Below are 18,901 nucleotides of genomic sequence, written 5' to 3'. Positions count from 1 at the left end.
CAAAAACAATATAATCCAGAGCCTGTTAAAATCTTTCTCTACTCTCTTTTCAAAACTGCATCTCCACATGCTACCCAAAGGACATTTAGCAGATCACAGATGATGAACACCTAATTATGAAAATTGCTCAGGGCCAAATGGCTTTTACAAGTTAGGTTTCGTTGACATATGGTGTTGATGGTTGACTTAAACAGAAGCAATCCCTTCCCCACCCTACTGGCCTTTTGGAAATTTAGTAAATGTATTGCTGACCTTTACGGAAGATTTCAGAGGAAATCTTTGGAGCTAATTTTTACATTTTTGAACACATTTAATCTAAATTCTTAAAAGTAACTTGATTGCTTAGATAATACATTTAATTAATCAAAGTTATAAAATAAGTGTTTTCTAAATAGTCTGGAGCCAAATTGTTTTAGAACAGACCTGTCTGAACACCAAACAACAGTTCTGCAATAGGCATTATAAATACCGCTCAAATTTAAATAGTAAATTCTTTCTCCTCAGTATTGAAGGTATATTCTTAAGGAAAGTTTATATCCTAAAATAAAAAAATAAAATAAAACAACAGTCTTTCCAGCTAGGGACATTTGGAATGGGTTTTCCCATATTTGTAAACCTCACAGGAGTACATCAGTACTGGTTGGTGGAGAGAGCCTGTTAAGTTGTTTGCATACCATGCTAGTAACACCAAAGTGTACTGACTTCCAACAAATGGCCATTGACAGACATTTTTGTTTTCCATGGCCTATGCAGTATTTTAACCCTAACCAGGTGTTTCACTGTGTGGCTAAAGCAGTCCATATCCCCCCCAGGCAGTAAAAAAGTGATTCAGAGCTCTTTCTGAGAGCCAGTGTCGATGCTTACAATGACTTGAAATGCCACTCAACCAGAGGTGGGGGGTGCAGGGCGGTTGGGGAGGTAGGGGTAGCACGGGGGTAGGGGGCAGAGCGGTCCGTGTCAGAGGCAATTTTATTAGCATAAACATTCCTTCCCCCAACAAATCACAGGCAGATTCTTCATGAAATCTCCTTTCCTCTTCCTTACTGCAGAATATTTCATATCTACCATGGCTTTTGAAACTGACTGTATAAAATAGAATTAGTTTTCCAATAATTTATCAATAACATTTTTTTTGTGGGGTGGGGGAGCTGGTGGATTTTAGAATCTTCTTGTGAAATTCTAAAGTCTGAGTCAAAATTTAATCCCTGACTGGTATATCCAGGGGAAGTTCACTGAGGAATATCAGTTTTGCACAACTTCAACTTGAAATAGAAAAGGTAATTGAGAAGATTTACCTAGTGAATGCTAGCCTACTAGGAAAGCTGTATTAACAGAGGCACAACATGCAGTGACTAATATGCCTATAGGTACTAGAAACAGACACGTATATTTATATGAAATGAGCATACATGCGTGTGTTGCTTGCTTATAATGTAGATCATCTTTATATTTATTTAGAGCCTTGCTGGTCACAAAGTGCTTTTGTGTACATTATGACATTTACTCATCATGGGGAATCAATGCTCTGAACATGACAGTAGAGTGACTATAACATATGACTAGGTGATTTTAGACTATCTTTGAGGTTATTAAAGAATATTCATAGTGAAATGGATTTGAGTGACCCTAGCAAAGGACTATAGGGTTCTTTATCCCAGCATGCTCAAGAATAATTCATGGCTATAGACTGGTTAGATAGTTGCAGCCATGGTAGAGATCCCAGAAATGTGACAAGTTGAGTTGATTAGCCCAGTTCCCACACTTGGGGAATTCCTTTTTGAGAGAGAAGGCAGGATTCTGGAATAGCAGCCTCTTGAGAGAGATTCTGTGGGTGGTTAAGAAGGTAGCATTAAAATTTCAGGGTCATCAAGTAGGTTCTCTCCAGTGACCAAGGTGACCAGGTAGACCTGGGGCTGAGGCAGGTCCCTTCCTCATGGAGGAGTATCTTCCTTTTACAGTTGCCTTTTTTTTCTCTCAAGAGGAGCTCAGGGAGGTGATCAGGCTGGACTGGGCCAGCGAGGACAGGTGGATTTGCCCTGAAGCTATCTGTACAGCAGCTCCTTTTTGTCAGTGATTGTACATGAACTTGGAGCATTTGGGGATTGACCACCACCCTCTCCTCGAAGCCTCTTGTGGTCCTTGATGCTCATTTTAATCTGACTTCTTATTTTTGTTTTGTTATCTTTTTTTCAGGAGGGTAGATGAAGAGATGAGGGGTGCACAAGCTCTGATTTGACTATGGTTATTAACTGTATTTGACAGGGTCACTCCACCCCATGGAAAGCCCTGAGTGTGCTTCTGCTCTTGGGAGGCAGGAGGAGCAGCTACTGCCACAGGCAAGTGCTGCTGCATCCACTCAGCAAGGACTGCCTAGGTGCCTGCGAGTGCCCTCCTCCCCACTGCCCTATCCTCGTCCTTGGGAAGTGGCTGACACAAAGGTGGTATTTGTGCATGTGGCCAAAGCCTCCATCAGGAGGTGGGAGAACCATGATCCCTGAAAATCATTGAGTTCAACTGCCTTATTTTTCAGATGAAGAGACTGGGCCTCAAAAAGCTGAATAAATTTTGAGTAAGTTCACATGGTTAGTATGTAGAGCCAGGAATCTCATTTTTACTTTCCCTAACCTCCCTGCAAAGGGCCTGTGCCTGGGGAAGGAGTGGGGTGTTAGATGACAGTGGACATTCACAAGATGAGGGAGGACTCAGAGCAAGAAAAGAACTCAAGACCCTGGATTTTCCTTTTCCTATACTGCTTGAATGATTTGTCTTACTAATCAACTTCAATCAATTTTAATGACTTATTACACAATTGCTCCTAAAGAAGTGACTACTTATCTTTGATAAAGGTGCCATCAGAGGACAGAGGAAATACATATCTAGAGTTAAAGTCTATTCTCTGTACCATTTCTGAATGAGTTATTAAATATGCATAAGTAGATATATATGTATCTGTTAAATATACATATAAATATGCATGAATGGATTTAAACAGTTATAATGTATTTATCTACAGAAGCATATGTCATTAGAGGGGGTGCCTTAAACCACAGCACCTGCTTGGGGTTCTTAATAAGTAACAACTGAAACACTACCAACCTTCACAGAACTCCCTCAAATAAAACACACTAGTAATATCTCCTGTTTCTGTGTAGACCTGATAGAATAAAGTATACACCACAGGGACTAGATCACTTTAGGCCAATCTCTTTTTGTAATCACCTCTAACTGTTGATCTCAGCTTTTGGAATTGGTACATTTTTTTTAAAAAGAGGTTTATTTCTAGTTTTGATGATTAAAATTCCAGGCTTCATAAATAGAACACAAACAGGATATGAAACTTGGTCTACATGTGAGAACATATGGGTGGGACCAATGAATTCACATTTCATTGTTTTTATCTGGAAAGAAAAATTACTGACTAGAACAGCACTCTCAGGCCATGTGTGTAAAAGGCCATTTGTCCCCTTGGCTTCACAGTGAATTTGTTCGATTTTTCTTTTCTTTCTGTTTTTAAAAGTATGTTGTCTGGTTGTTTGGCTTCTCCTGTTGTCTGGTGCCTCATAGGTAGGTTGTCAATCATCTCTGAGGTTAATGAGCCCTTATTAAGAGGCTTAGTCCTGCAGCAACCCCCCAACCCATCAGAGATCCTCTGCTCTCCTCTGTGGTCTGCTTGTCTTGAGTGCCTGGCACATTTCAAAAATGTTTTTGAAAGAATGCCTGGCAGCCTAGGGCAGTAGAATTTAAGCCTTAATAGTTAACCATCTCTGGATAATCTGGTCTAAGGAAATCACTTATTGTTTCTGACCCTTCATTTTCTTCATCTGCACAATGGGATCATTTCTTCACTGCCTACCTGAAGTCACTGGAGTGAGGCTCAAATTGGCTAACATGCATGAAAATCTGTGTGCATTTCTCTTCCTAAAGTACTATTATTAGGGTTCTTACCCTAGGAAGTTTGCAGTATCTTTGGTGCACCCTTAGAAAGACAACTTTTCTGGGCAATAGTCATGACTCTGATAACATTCATATAACTGACTGGGATGTGTATGCTGTTGTTTACATAGTTGTTTTATGGTCCTTAAACAAGTGTTTTTATTTAAAAATCCCAATTCTATATGAATTAGTCCAAAAACTCATTTTAAAAACACCTGCTTTTAAGATAATCCAATATCAGAATAATGTTCTGGTTATACACATTTCATTGTTTTCTCAGAAACCAAAGGAAGTAAATCAAGACTTCCAGTAGCTAAGAGTCATGTTAAAACATTCATTAGTGTGATATAGCCTTGCATTCACCCAGAGAGAATGTGGCAAAAATCAGATTTTTCTATTTTGTCTGCACAGGGCTCTTTCTATGACAGCTTGCCACCAGCCAGATTAGTATAGATGCTCATTAATCAAGTCAAGCCCAAGTGTCAGCATGCTCACTCTGCAAGCTTCTTTGTAGCACCCAGAAGGGTGTCAAGTAGGCAGCAAAAACTAAACATATTTTGCTGTGGGAATGTCAGTTAGTTTGTGAGGGGCTCTCTCTATTTGATGGGAGGAACTACAGTACAGTGGTTAAAAGAAGGGGTTTTGATGTTTCTCAGACCTGGGCTCCCACGCTTACTTTGCTTTTTACAGGTTTTGTAATGTCTGAGCCTCAATTTTTTCATCTGTAAAATGGATATACAGATACTTATATAACAGGCACAACAGGATTTGTTATGAGAATTCAATGCAGGACATTGCTCAGCACAATATAGGTGCTCAATAAAAGGTTAACTAAATTACCTGTAATAACCAGTAATGTTTTTAAGTAAGTTTTTAACCAGTAATAACATTATTATACCAATTATATTAATAATATAAATAATAAGGCTTATGCATGACAAGTGCTATCCTAAGAAGGTATGAATATTAATTTGTTTAATCGACACACACAGGTGGGGACTATATTTGCCCTAGGTTTGCAACTGAGACTCAAAGAGGTTAGGTAAATTGCTTAAGGGAAAAGGTATACCAGGTTTTAAACTCAGGCAGTTCACCTCTAGAGTGAGAGTTCTTAACCACCACACTATACCACTAATCCCTTGCTGCTGATGGATACTGTTAAGAACTTAGTGTTTTAGTGGAATGAATGGCAGGTTTTTGGATGGTACAGAAAAAGTATATCACATTACGGTGGCTTTTCATAGGTGCCTTCGTTTGACACCCTTAGGAGTGTGCGTCCACTAGATGGCATTGCTGTTTTAATGAAACGTGAACCAAGTCCCTAAGTTTAGGAGCCTGCTAATTTGAAAGCACTAGGACTATCTAACTATATCCCTACAAGTTTGATGGAAGAAACTCCCATAGCATATCTAGGGATGTGTAAAGACTAATGGAATCTTGAAATAATTAGGAAAAACATATGCTAGTTCATTTTGGGTGTCAACATCTGTGTAGAAAATCTGGATGAATTTAGAGACTACCTAGTCCAAGTGCATCCATTCCTAGGTGAATAGCTTGAGGGCCAGAGAGGAAAAGTGACTTTTTAAAGTAGGGTGACCCAGACCTATTGGTTTTGGCTATAGTTCTCTTTCCATAATATTTCCTATTGATTCTATCACATAGAAACTGTGACTTCTGAATTTTAACAAGACTTTCTTTTGGGTCTGGAGAGAAGATCACCCAACAATTACTCACAAATTGTGAGTCTTCGTTTCATTAGGTTTGAACATGTGTTCCAAATCAATATCAGATTCGGCCACTTAGATATTAAGTAGCGTAAAAAATGGTGCCTGTTTCTTCTTTTTCTCATGTTCTTTGGGAAAGACAGAGTGACTCCACTTAAAAAGACTGTTCCTATTGGTTGACAAGCAGACTGTGGATGTGAGGCCCATAGCAGGGAGCAAGGTAATGGACAAGCAAAAGGAAGATGGTATTGGACTGCCTGGGCTGGAACCTGGCTTCTTTCATAGTAACCCAAGGACCCTGGGACACCTCTAAGACCCCGTCTCCCCATCTGCAAAATGGGAACTTTTACTTATTGTTGTGAAACTAAAATGTGTGTAAAGTGCCTGTGACCTGGTTGCAAAACAAGGTTAAGGCAGCAGTGGTAATGAAGTTTTGTTACTACAGCTAATGTTCAGTTTCCCGTCTCTCAGTTGTGGATATCATTACAGGTACTTTGTCAACTTTACTTACTGTCACATGCTAAACTGCTAAAAAAGCAAAGTAACGTTTCAGGTTTTATAACTGGGTAACTTTGCTTCTTCCTCCACCAGATGGTAGAAGTAGTCAAGATACATATGGCATGTACTTCATTATGTGTTCATGTCAACTTTATTTAAAACGCTCGTAGGCTTTAGGCTCCTACTCACGGTTTAGACAGAGGCAGTGACTGGCTTACAAATAAAAACAGCTAAACTCGTACTTTTCCCTTTTCAAAGATGAGTAAACTGGGATGGGGAGATTCACTCCAGCTCAAATAGCAAGCCACAGAGCCAGGATTTGAGCCCAGGTGGCCTGGTCCTTAGCCATTCTGCTCTGCCACCTCTCAGGGTGGGATGTGAGGAGGCTTCAAAGACTGCCGAGGTCTACACTGTCCACCCCCCCCACCAAATACTACAATGAAGCCTGCTATGGCCACTGTTTAGCTCTTTTAAGCTACTGCTAAACATATATCCTCCATTTCCCAGGAGGATGATGTGTTAAGTATACATTAATGTTTTTACAGCAGTTAGTAAATGAGAACGAGTGGTTAAACATTTAATAGACTCCAGAGTTTAACAAGGTAAAACAAAGCTGTGGCAGGCGAGAAGAGCTCATGCCTGGGAGAGTGCCCTCTTGAGGACCCCTCAGCAGGCATTCAAAGACCAGGGGCAGGAGGCTAGGCCTGCTGATGCAATCACGCCTGCTCATCGCGCTGTCAGTTGGCTCTTACATTGTGTAACATTCCAGACTGTACTCTTTTCATTGCCAGTCATTCATACTCTACTCCTACACAGATTCTTGAATTCAGATCTACAAGAGCCTTAGCGGTCTTCTGGTCTAACCCTCTGCCTTTACAAAGAAGGGAACCAGGGTACCATTTGTGTAGGGTTTGTCCCCAGCTATCTTAGAGGGAGAGCTGGAGCCCTGCTCATTGTTATTACATCCTGTTTCTGCGTCCCTTAGCGCTTTCATTTTAAATAGCTTGCTCTGAAACCTTGCTGCAATTTTACTGTTTTATACCAATAACATTTTTCCTTCAGTGATGAACCCAAATTCAACACATAGCATCTGTTCTTTACAGATAGCACCTTCCTATTTATAATTTCTTCTTTCTTCCTTTGCTTGAAAATAAACTTTCATGGGGCAGGGGAACAATGACAGTTATCAGAATGCATTTTAAAATCAAATAGTTTTCTCCCTACAAGCTATGAATGCAGGTAATTCAACTTCGACCTATGAGAACCACCACACTAAATAGGACCAAGTCAACTTCAAAGCCGAACTTCCAAAAATGAGCAGGGAGCAGACTCCCACTTACCAATTTCAGTCATCGTTATCCCTGGCGCTAACTGCCCGTTGTTGAAAGAGCTATAGGTAAACAAGTTGGGGACGGATGTGAGGTCGTAGATAGGTTCTTGCTTTATCTGTTTGATTCCAGTCATGTCCAGCCCGGACTGATCCGGGGACGGCTGGCCGGAGTCCACGCTGTAGAAACCCTCGGACTTGGGCAGGTCGATGACGTGCCCGTTGGCGTAGGTGCCGCCGGCGTCGCCGCCCAGGCCGCCGAGGCCGTTGCTGACGCCGGCGCTGTACACCCTGGCGAGTGCCTCGGCCTCCCCGCCCTGCTGCTGTCGCTGCTCCTGCAGCCGCTGCTGGTGCTTCTGCACCTCCGCGTACAGGCTGTCCCTCTGCTTCTTGGACATCCGCCCGAACTTCACAGCTGTGTAGGGGAGAAAAGCAGAGGTAACACTTCCGGGTGTCATTTCCGTCAACTACGTCAAATCGAAGGGGTCACCGACGGTTGTCCCCTTGACATCAAATGAGGGTACAACTCCTGGCGCCGTAGGTCAGGAGTCGGTTCATTTGCACTCCACACAGGGAAAAGGTTAAATGCAGGGGTGTCTCTGCTGGTTGATGGGCATAGTGAGAACTAAATCGAAGCTAGGAAGAAATGTAAAAGCTTATGAATGTCTTGGTACCATGAAGTTAGAAGGCATGTTTGCTTTTCTTTCTTACCTGTGGAAACAAAGATCCACAGAAGCCAAAAACTATCAATTAAGATACCAACAAACACTCATTATTAACATTCTCCCCGGAACAGCAGTATTATTAGATTGTGGGACAGGACCCTATTACTTCGCTGTTTTCTAAATAGCATGCTGGGTAAGACCAGGGATGGGGATGTGGGGTGATAAGCATAGTTTTAAGTAAACCATATCATTTGCTTTTAGTTGGCTTTGGGGATCAAATTAAAAGAATCTTTGGAAAATAGAAATTCTGGGCATCTAGTGCCCAACAAGTGAGCCAACAGTATAACCCCTCCTTTCTTGTTCTACCACCCCCAAGTTTTATATTACGCATGTCTTCTGGCAAAATCTTTATAGCCATTCTGAGGAAAAAGCAGGGAGAGGCTGTGTAAGCCACAGAGTAATGTGAGGATGCTTTGATCTGAATGCAATGTTTCTTTACACATAGAGCTTAACCTCCTGAACTATTACGGATATTTACATTTCTCCTCACAAGCTGTCAACTCCCAGTTAGACTGTGAATGTTGTGAGTCAAGAGGCTACCTTGTCCGAATCATCAAACCCTGTGTGGTTCAGCTCATGCTGATGGTGGGGACTATGACAAATTTGGAGGTCCCCCTCTATTCCAGTTTTCTTTTCTTTTGTGACAGTGTTCTCATCACCTGCTGGTGTTGAGAGCTCAGAGAGCATAGAAAGAAGAAAGTAGAAACAGGTCCAATTCCTGGATTCCGTCCTTCGAGTTGGTGAAAATAATTACTGAGATTATATAACTAAATGGTGATGTGCTTAAGAACTGTCCAGCACAAAGGGCCACATTAGAGATTCCTATTGTGAAAGGGTTGCCATGTCACTCCCCAATATTCCTCCAATATTTGATTTCTCCTCCCACTGGCTGCAGAGCCCCCAAATTTCATCTAAGCATGGGCTGCTCAGAACGGAGGCCACCTTTCCCAATCCCCCTCACTGCCAGGTGTGGCTTTGTGATGACGTTCTGGGTAATAGGAAGTGAAGGAAAGTGCTGCACACAGTTCTGGGGGCTGGAGCATGCTGTCTTCCTCCTTCCTGCCTGCTGGACTGTGGATGTGAGGGCAGGATTTAGAGCAGCCCAAACTCTTCCTATTCCAGCACTTAAGCCTTCTTAACAACTTTTGTTCTGGCATTCTGACGCTGACCAAGTAAGAAAAAAAAAGGCATAATTATCCAGCAATTTTTCTGAATGAGGGCAATTCATCTGGTTAGCTCAGACCAAACTCCTTCTTCCACCTCAATGGTCATTTTTATGGGATCTTGAATCATTCAGATCATCGTGTTTAACTTTGTTGAGACACTGTCTTTATTAGATTCTGTTTTTCAGAGAAAAATTTATTTGCTTACTAATTGCAGTGGTATTTCTGTGGACAGAATTCTGCAGTAAATTTTAGGGCAAGCATTATGTGTGCCTTTATATCTTTATAAATAATTTATTATTCATAATTCTCTATGGAAAAAAGTTTTCATATAAGAAAAAATAACCATGATAAATTTTGATTCAGAAAATTTGTCTTTTTACCCCAAAAAGAACTCTTTTTCCCCAAGAAAATAAGCTGACATGCACATTTTCTGACTGTCTTCTGCATTCCTCTAGGTTCAGAGGCTCTTTGTTACAGAGCTATGGAGGTGAATACAAAATTTGTATCTATTGCTATAGATCAAGATATTTGTTTTGGTGGGAGTGGATATTTGTGCTGACTTGTTTTAGTAGCATAGTTTTGCATTTGTTTGCTTAAAATCTATAGGGAGAAAAAACTGAAAATGATGAACTCTTCTAATATGGGGACATAAATGCAGTGTCTCTTTTTAAACCCCTTTTCCATTTAATCCTTGCTTTGGAGCTGTGTACACTCTATATTTCACCTAAATACACACTGTAGGGAATTGACTGCATTCATAACCCTGATTCCTCTTCCCTGTTTCCAGACCATTCCCCAGGTGGATTTGCAGCACCCTTTCATTCTGTGCAGGCATCCTGCCCCAACCCCGAGACTCAGGGTCATGTGAGCTGCTCTGGGCCAATGAGATTCTGACATACCTGGCTTACCATGAAAAGGACACACCTTAACTAGCTTGTTGGAGGATAAGATACGTGAAGCTGAGCTCAGCCACCTCAGTCAGCCTGGACAAGGCCATCTATGATCAGCGGAGGCAAAGACTCACCTAGAACTGATGGCAGATGAATGAAGGAGTCCAGTTAAGACCCTGAATTGGAACAATTTTAGGTTCAGAATTCTGCTGTTAACCATAGATCTCAAAATCAAAATGTCAAATAAACAAGCTGTCAAAACCTCTACCCTAGTCAATATCTGACAACTCGATGGTGAATAGTTATGCCTTTTCCAAGAAATTGACTTAACCCTATCACTCAGCAAACTGAAATATTTTCAAAGAACAACATGAAAGTCCACTACTTTGAATTATCAGACTTCATCCTAAATCAAGGGCTTTGCTGACAAATTACTCTCATACTATTTCAGAAAGATTTTTCCATTTGTTTCAGAAATACTGATGAGCCAGTGTTTCAGTTTTGTGCCCCTCCTGTCATAAATGGGCTGACATATTTGGGAAAAAATTATAGTACATGGAAAAGATAAAACTACTGATCTTTCCTGCCACATAAATGATTCCTTGCCACTATTTGTAAATACATCTGTTGTATTCTTAGGCCTATTTTTACAAAGGCTGTACTACTATTTTCAAGTATTAGCATTCTTCTTGTCACTACCCACTAATCAGAATGGCATGTATTTTAAGTGTTTGCCCCTCTCAAACTTGAATTATTCTGTTAATGAGATTCACTTGAGTATAGAGGCAGCCTCTCGTTAAACTGTCAGCTCTCCAAGAAATGAGCACAATTCTGTATACATTGCAATCTCTATAAATATTCAGTGATGATGGTATTTGCTTATGATATGCTCTTAACCCTCATTTTGATGCCACACTTGCAAAACAAATAATTTCATGCAAAATATCAGGAAGCTTCTCATATTTATTTGGATTGTGGGATTCTAATTGGAATGGAAGGTTTTGGAGTAACTATAAAACAAAGCCACTGCTTCTTCAAAGATTTCTGCTTACCACCACATGCCAACTAGACACATGGTTTTGGTTTCAAGAGAACCCAGCCAGAGAACCATAATCCCATGATTTTCCACAGTCATTTTGGAAATTATTTTATCTTGCTCTTGTTGGCTGTAAAGATATGTTTACATCTCACTGCTTCCCAAGGAAACTGGTCAGAATTTAACTTTTAAATTTCAATGATGTGCCTTTTTTGTAGCCTACCAGGCTTTGTAGAAAAAAATCGGATTCAGTTTACCTAGCTGTATTCATAGTTTAAAATATTCTTTCTCATCCCCTCCACTTCTTCTCCAACAGGACATTCTGTGATGACAGAATGTTCTTTGCTTTCTGATAAGGTAGCCACAAACCACATGTGATTTTTGAGCACTTGAAATAGAGCTAATAGGACTGAAGAACTGAATTTTAAATATCATTTCTTTATAATTAACATAAATTGAAATAATGACCCATGTTTACCATTTTGGACAACACTGTTCTGGATGAGAAACCTAATCTGTGAAACCAGTCCCTGCAGGGCAGCTTTCCTTTTCTCACAGAGGAATGTCATTTAGGAGAACACACACTCGATTACTGTAAGGTGACTATCAAGTTTCCTCTTGTGGCTCAGTGTCTGCCTATTGATGCCAAACATTTTTCTGTTTTTGTTGTTGTTTGTGGTAGTACAATTGGAAAGTTTAAACTGAAGATTCGCGCAACTAACATTTGCAGAGGGTCCAGTGAAAGAATAATGAAGATTATTGGAGAGGATTCAGTGGGCATATAAATGCTATCAATTCACATATACATGTACATATGTACCTTTGCCTTTTTATACATGCAAACACACATGTATGTATTCCAAGTAGATTTGACTTTTGATTCTTTGCCTAAGTTAAAATCGAACAAATTTGCTATTGCTGAGTTTGTTGTCTACTCACTATGTGCGTCATGGCTAATAGGCCACTCAAGCAATGGAAATTCAGGAGACATTGAGAGTCCAGTGATTTTAAGAGTTATATCAATCTATCTACTGGTAGTCACATTGTTTCAGTGACCAGGTAGGGGAGGCAAGCATTCTTAGAGCCATGCATAACTGACAGAGAGCAAATGTAAATATTTAAATGAAGATGCTGCTTTATGTCTGAAGGGAGGTGGGTGGAGGGTACCTGGAAAGACATTTGGGGTGAGGGCATCTTATCTTGACTACCGGTATTACTACTAAAGCACTTTGAAAGTTTAATCAGTAGACGGTAGATACAATAAATTAGTGGCAGGAGAAACACCACCTCTCATTCTTGAGTCTTTGCTAGACAAAGTCTACCACCCATACTATGGGGCTTCCCAGGCCTTCAGTACCGCACACCAGGCATTATTTAGCAAGAGGAGATAAAACCTCTTCAGCTCCCCTCGTATTAGTATGACTTATTTCATACAAAGTACCCTTTATAATCAAGTTTCAGACCAAACTTCCTCTCTGTAATGTAGTAAAGAAGAGTTTGTTTCCTCTTAGAATCATTTTTTTCCCTCCCTTCTGCTGGAGCCCTTTCTCCTCATTCTCAATCACCACTCCCACCCCGAAGTATTTGTCCTCATTACTAATTTGTCATAAGATATGCTTAGGAGGCATTCTGGGAGATGTCTCAGGTAGCCTCAGGACTGTCTCTGTACCTAACTAGCATTACGATGGATCATTATCCTTAAGCTCCCATATCTTTAGACTCTGCATTTATTTTACTTGCATAGAAGTTTAATGTTCTGCAGTAAATTTCTCCTCTCTTGAGAACAGATTGTGGCTCTCTCCATTAAATGCTTCTCTCTTCCAACACACTTCTTTTATGTTATGGGATTCAGACAATGTCCTAGACTTTGTGGGCTGATGTCGCTGAATCTTCCTTGCACCATATGGCCATCCTTTGCCCATGATTCTATTCACCAGTACAGACCTACAAGATCTGCCCTTCCAAAAAAGATATTTCCTTTTATTGCAGGAAGAAGTAACAAAGACAGATACCTGGTGGCTTAATCTCTTTGCACAATTATTAGTGAGGTTTCATATACTGTCAAATAATATGCTGCCTCCATATGGTAGAAATGAAATGCAAAATCATCAGCTCAAATACTTATAGAATTTCACTAAATAAATCCTGGCAACTACTTAACTGCCACCCTCTATATTCTTTACTTTAGTTACATGGAAGTACACAGTGCTATAAATTTACCCTAAGAATAAATTTATGTGGTTAACAAATCTAGGAAAATAAATAAAAAAATAAAAACCAGTCAATTGATGGAAAGTTTTAGAAACATCTCTGCAGCTTTAGAAGCCACCTGCAAATTCAAGGACTCAGGTCAGATTACTATTTATTCATTTTGGTCGAATCTATCTCATAGGTGTACTTTTGTGCAAGACAAGTTTAGGTGGGTTGGGAATTAGAGAAAAGATAAACAAAAATTCAAGATACACCTATTTGGAGAATGCAAACTAAGAAGTAAGCAGTTTATATGTTTAGATATCAAGACCTAGGGTGAATTTATCCACATGACTAAAAGGCTCACATTTATTTAGAAGCTCATAAAATCCTGTTACGCCAAGGGACAATACATGCCAGTTATCTATATTTCTTTAAAATCAGGAAGTACTTTATTTTTTTTGGTCCACAGCACTTTGAACTTCATTAGAGGTAGTGTGACCAAAGAATAAGTCAGGGGCATTACCTGTGTTTCAGGCTGGAGGTAAAAGAGAATCCCATGGTTCAATCAACATTTAGGTGCCTACTTTTAATCAGACCCTGAAGATACAGTGGAAACAAGACAGAAATGGCCCCAGGATTCAGGGTTGCTCAAAATCTTGTACAGGCTTGCTGTGGCCAGTCTCAGCGGAGAAGAATTAGATGAATGCTTAAAAATGGAAGCAAAACTGAATGTCTTTGTAGGAGTTTATTTGTCCTCTTTTGTTAATCTCAGAAGTTCAGTTGGGGAGCCAAGCCACCCATACGGGTTAGGTTTGAGTCATATTCTGAGAGGGACACCACCTACACAACCCTTTTAAGACTTGGATTTTTGCTATAGCCTTTGCAGTCTTCATCACTCCTCAAAATAGTCCACACCCAATGGTGGAGTTTCTGGGTTTCCTAGAGAAGCACATTCTGTTTCTTAGCATCTCCACATATTAAGCAACTTGTGCCCCAGTCAGACTTACCCTGTGACCAAATGGGTCTGGTTTGCCTGGGACTTTCCGGTTTTAACTCTTGACGATCTCAAGTCCCAAGAAACCCCTTGTTGACAAGCAAACCTGGGCAGATGGTCACCTATCCGCCTAGGCCTATTGGCTTTCACCTAACCTAGTAAGCCCAAGTTGCTCCATGAGCTACAGTGAAGTCTTTCCTTTCTTCCTATCTCATAGGCAATACTATATTTTTATATGTTCTTACTTTTTCTCTTCATGCACTACTACCAGCACTTGGTTTTCTTTTATTCTTATTCCCAATTCCCTTTGTCTGGAATTCTTCCAAAGGCTTAAATAGACAGCAGCAAAGCATCCAGTGGAAAGCCTTTCAATATGAAATAGGAAGGCAGTGCCTTACCATCTCTGGACATTCCTAGGGCAAGACACTTCTGCAGGCGGCAATGTTGGCAACGGTTTCTGTTGGTTCTGTCAATCAAACAGTTCCTCTGCCTTGGGCAGGAGTAAGAGGCATTGTTCTGCTGGCTCCTCCTAAAGAATCCCTAGAGGGAAAAAGGGAATGGGAGGGAGACAGATTCATGAGGGAAACAGAGACCATTTACACACAAACACTGCTACATTTTTTGCAGTGAACATAAGTGACTTGAATTTTTAAAATTTGTAGGATACCTCTCCTTGGATAGTTTACAGATATTTTTACTTGGGAAATTATGTAGTATGTGCAGGAATATGAAGGTATCCTCCTTCCTTCCCTCTTTCCCTCCCTCCTTCCCTCCCTTCCTTCTTTCTTTCCTTCCTTCCTTCCTTCCTTCCTTCCTTCCTTCCTTCCTTCCTTCCTTCCTTCCTTCCTTCCTTCGTCCCTGCATCCTTCCTTTAATCAGTATGTACTGAAGACATTTGTGAGTTGTGCTGTTTTATGCAAAGAAAACCAAAACATTTTCTGCCTCCAAAGAGCAGGGGGCAAAGGAGTGGCAGAGGAGAGTGTTGCTGCTGAGGTGAATATGACAAAACTTCATGGGGATAATCACCAAGGGTCATGCCAAGAGATGTGGGGTGGGGAATGTGGGGTGTTGGTTGCAGTAGCAGTACTGAGGGATTGTGGGCTCAGTATGTGCCACTATCTTCCTAGTTTTTGAGATGAATTTTTTACCTATTCAAAAATTATTCAGTTTGGCCAGAAGGCATCTGGAAGGTTGTTTTTTTAAACCACTGATGCATCTTATAATCAACCACATCTCTGAATAAAGGAAATATGGTATATAAATTGTTCAGTAAAACATAAGCAGTAACTGAGAGCTGAACCATTGTCTCCATGTGGCCTCCTGTTGCAATAAGTTTTCATGCCAGCCATGTTTGTGTTCTTTTGGTACAAAATGAACTGCCATGGACCATAATAAGCCTAAATAAATCCACAGCTGAGTTCATTACTTTTTAAATTCTTTGGTTATCACAAGTCTTGGTTACCTTACAGAAAACCTTACTGGGTTTCATTCCTCTATTTAATCAGTTTCCCTAATCACTCTTTACTCCTGAATTGCAATACAGAAAAAGCATAAAATGTCACAAACAAATGGGTAGTTTACTGTAGATTTACTAAAAGAAATTTTAGCAAAGGGTAATCCACAGTATCATCTAGAAGGAAGCCTAGAATAGTTCCAGGATAGTAAGCTCAATGCCTGTCTTGCTGAATGGCCTGGACATAGGTCTCCTGTCTTCTGTCAAACAGCTTCTGGCTTCATCAACCACCACAGGAGGATGGAGCAGGGCTGGGGCTAGAGTAAGGCTCAGGAGGTAACCACCTTGACCCCCAAATGTAAAGGTTGCCAAAAGCCTTGGTAATCAGGATAAGTAATAGTTTAACACAGTATGTAAAAAATAAACATTAATTCAGCCCCCACTCCCAAAGTTTAAATACAGACAGGGTCAAGATCATTGATTTTACTTTTGTTTCAGGTTCCATATGTCTTAGCGTAGCACTGTCAAGATAGCTTGGCCAACCTTGTGAGGAGCCTCAGAAATGGATGTGTGGCCAGTTCTTTTCTTAAAAAGAAAGAGTCCCAAACTGGTTTTGTGGTTGTAAGCCCCAAGCCATTCAACAAGGACTGGTTTGGTCCCCACAGAGCCATGTGTATTGTGTATTTAATGAACCAGTGGTGGCAGAATAAAATATCTGATTGTCCATTGAATGAATTCATGGCGCCTCTTAAAACAGAGATCACATCTAGGTACCCAAGGATTAAAATAATGTACTTCATGTACAAACGATCTCTGACTTAACAATGGTTTGACTTAACGATTTCTCAACTTTATGATGGGGCAAAATTGATATGTACTCAGTAGAAACCATACTTTGAATTTTGATCTTTTCGTGGACGAACAGCATATGGTTTGACACCCTCTCATGATGCTGGAGGGCGGCAGAGAGCCGCGGCTCCTCGTTAGCCACGCAGTCGTGAGGGTCAACAGCCAATACACTTAACAACCATTCTGTGCTCATTCAACCATTCTGGTTTTCACTTCAGTTCAGTATTCAATAATTTACATTAAATATTCAACACTTCATTAAAAAATAGGCTTTGTGTTAGATGAGTTTCCCAACTTCAGGCTAATGTGATTGTTCTCAGCATGTTTTAGGTAAACTAAGCTAAGCTATTACGTGCGGCAGGTTAGGTATGTTAAATGCATTTTTTACTTGAGATGTTTTCATGGGTTTATCTGGATACTACCCTACAGTAAGCAAGCTGAGGAAGATGTGTACCATGAAAGTTATCAGAAAGTTAACTTCAGCCCATCAGTCTGATTAAAGATGACTTGGAATTTACATTTTAAGAAAGAATTGGGTGGTTTTTATCTTTGGATAATCCAGTGCAAAAGAGTCTACAGAAAAGAGTTTTCTGAAGTTAATAGCTACAGCCTTAATTTAAGGCCAATTTGACAGTGATTATAAGGCATTTCTTGCTTATCTGTTTACAAATGAGGTTTTTGGAATGAAGAAGAGATTCCGTTTCAAATATTATTGAATCAAAAGAAGTTGTATAAGTGTACAAGCTGAATTGAGGTCATCTAAAATGGGTTACTTTTATGTTGACTCAAAAATTGTATTATGAAAATTCAGAGGTTGATAGTCAATGTGCTGACACTGACATGTTATTCTGAACACAATTTCTTGAGTATTTTCTATTGGGAGAGCAATGCAGTGCATTTACAAATGTGGGTTTTCCCATGAAATAAAAAAATGTACTGTAGTGTACAATGTCATTTTGATTAAAACCTCAGAGTATGCTTCAGAATAACAGCATAATTTCTTTTTATTTTCTTCCTTAAAATAGAAAAGATAATAGGAGCCTAAAATACTTGTTTCTGGCTATTGACCCATTGGAATATATTTGCTCAATAGTCAGATCTTTTTGGAAATTGCTGTTTAAAATGTTTTGCTCCTTAACATGACATGAACATCTCCTCATATTTTGAAATCAGACTTTTTTCCAATTAGGGCTATACAATAAAACACAAAGCATCTCCATTCTGACACTGATCTACAAAACATTTTTCAGGGGTAAAGTAGACCACAGCTCTTAAAAATGAACACTTAATAAACCAATGTAGTGGTGAGAATGCTTTCACTCAAGAGGGTTCTGATTCCAAATTTATTCATGCTTATGAAGAAAAAATGATTTCTCTACCTGCCCAGAGGTAGTAGTAAGTTATTCTAGGAGGGTAAAAAAAATCGCTGATTTGTAATTTTACTTAATTGTTTCTTCTGATAAGTGGAACAAATTGCATTAAAGTGGATAACATGCAATTCTTAATTGTAGGTCTGCAGAGGCATAGAATGCAGGGCGCATCTCGTGAGTTCACATATAGGTTGTCACTGATCGCCTCTAAAGCAGGTCAGTGTATTGATGGGTCAGTAATGTTATCCTTTCTTCTCTGCATCCCTCGCCCACTTTTATTTCCATTTATTTATTTTTTCTTTTCTTCCCTCCAGTTTCAATTCCAGGAATTGCACTTTTTAGAGACTACTATGAAGACATTGCCAGGTTTTCACATAGCACCACTATTTGACAATTACAGGATGTTTTGTTTCATTTATATTTGAAAGTCTCATAAGATTAGGGTTGGTTCTTAGACTCTATGGTTGTGTTAAGTCTCCTTCAGTTTACTGACCTTAAGTAAACGATTCACATTGCTTACATCTTTTATCAAAAATATGATTGCTTTCGCCAATAACTTTGGCAGCCTATCATTTTTCCCTCCCAGCTGGTAGCTGCATTTTGTTTAAAATTCATTGTAGAATGATTTTTATTTCCCTCTTGGCATTTAGTCTCTCATTCTTTCTTCTAAGAATGAATTTTAAAAACTTCCTATTAAGTTTCAAATTTCTCTTATTTCAGATTAGGTCTATGTTAACTGCTGT

General features: G+C 39.8%; 1 protein-coding gene across 2 annotated transcripts in view; it reads right to left on the bottom strand.

Annotated features, from left to right (window-relative positions):
- RORB (RAR related orphan receptor B) overlaps nucleotides 1-18,901 on the bottom strand; it is a 179,789-nt gene that overhangs the window by 37,999 nt on the left and 122,889 nt on the right. For both annotated transcript variants that reach the window (XM_073228656.1, XM_017670131.3), the window contains exons 3-4: nucleotides 14,885-15,026; nucleotides 7,496-7,897 (exon numbers count right to left, since the gene is read on the bottom strand). In XM_073228656.1, the coding sequence (XP_073084757.1) occupies nucleotides 7,496-7,897; nucleotides 14,885-15,026 (544 nt within the window). The remainder of the gene's footprint in view (nucleotides 1-7,495; nucleotides 7,898-14,884; nucleotides 15,027-18,901) is intronic.

The sequence above is a fragment of the Manis javanica genome, chromosome 2 (genome assembly GCF_040802235.1).
Source record: "Manis javanica isolate MJ-LG chromosome 2, MJ_LKY, whole genome shotgun sequence".
Classification (NCBI taxonomy): Eukaryota; Metazoa; Chordata; class Mammalia; order Pholidota; family Manidae; genus Manis; species Manis javanica.
Note: the sequence above shows the minus strand (reverse complement) of the source record. Positions and strands in the feature narration are given on the sequence as shown.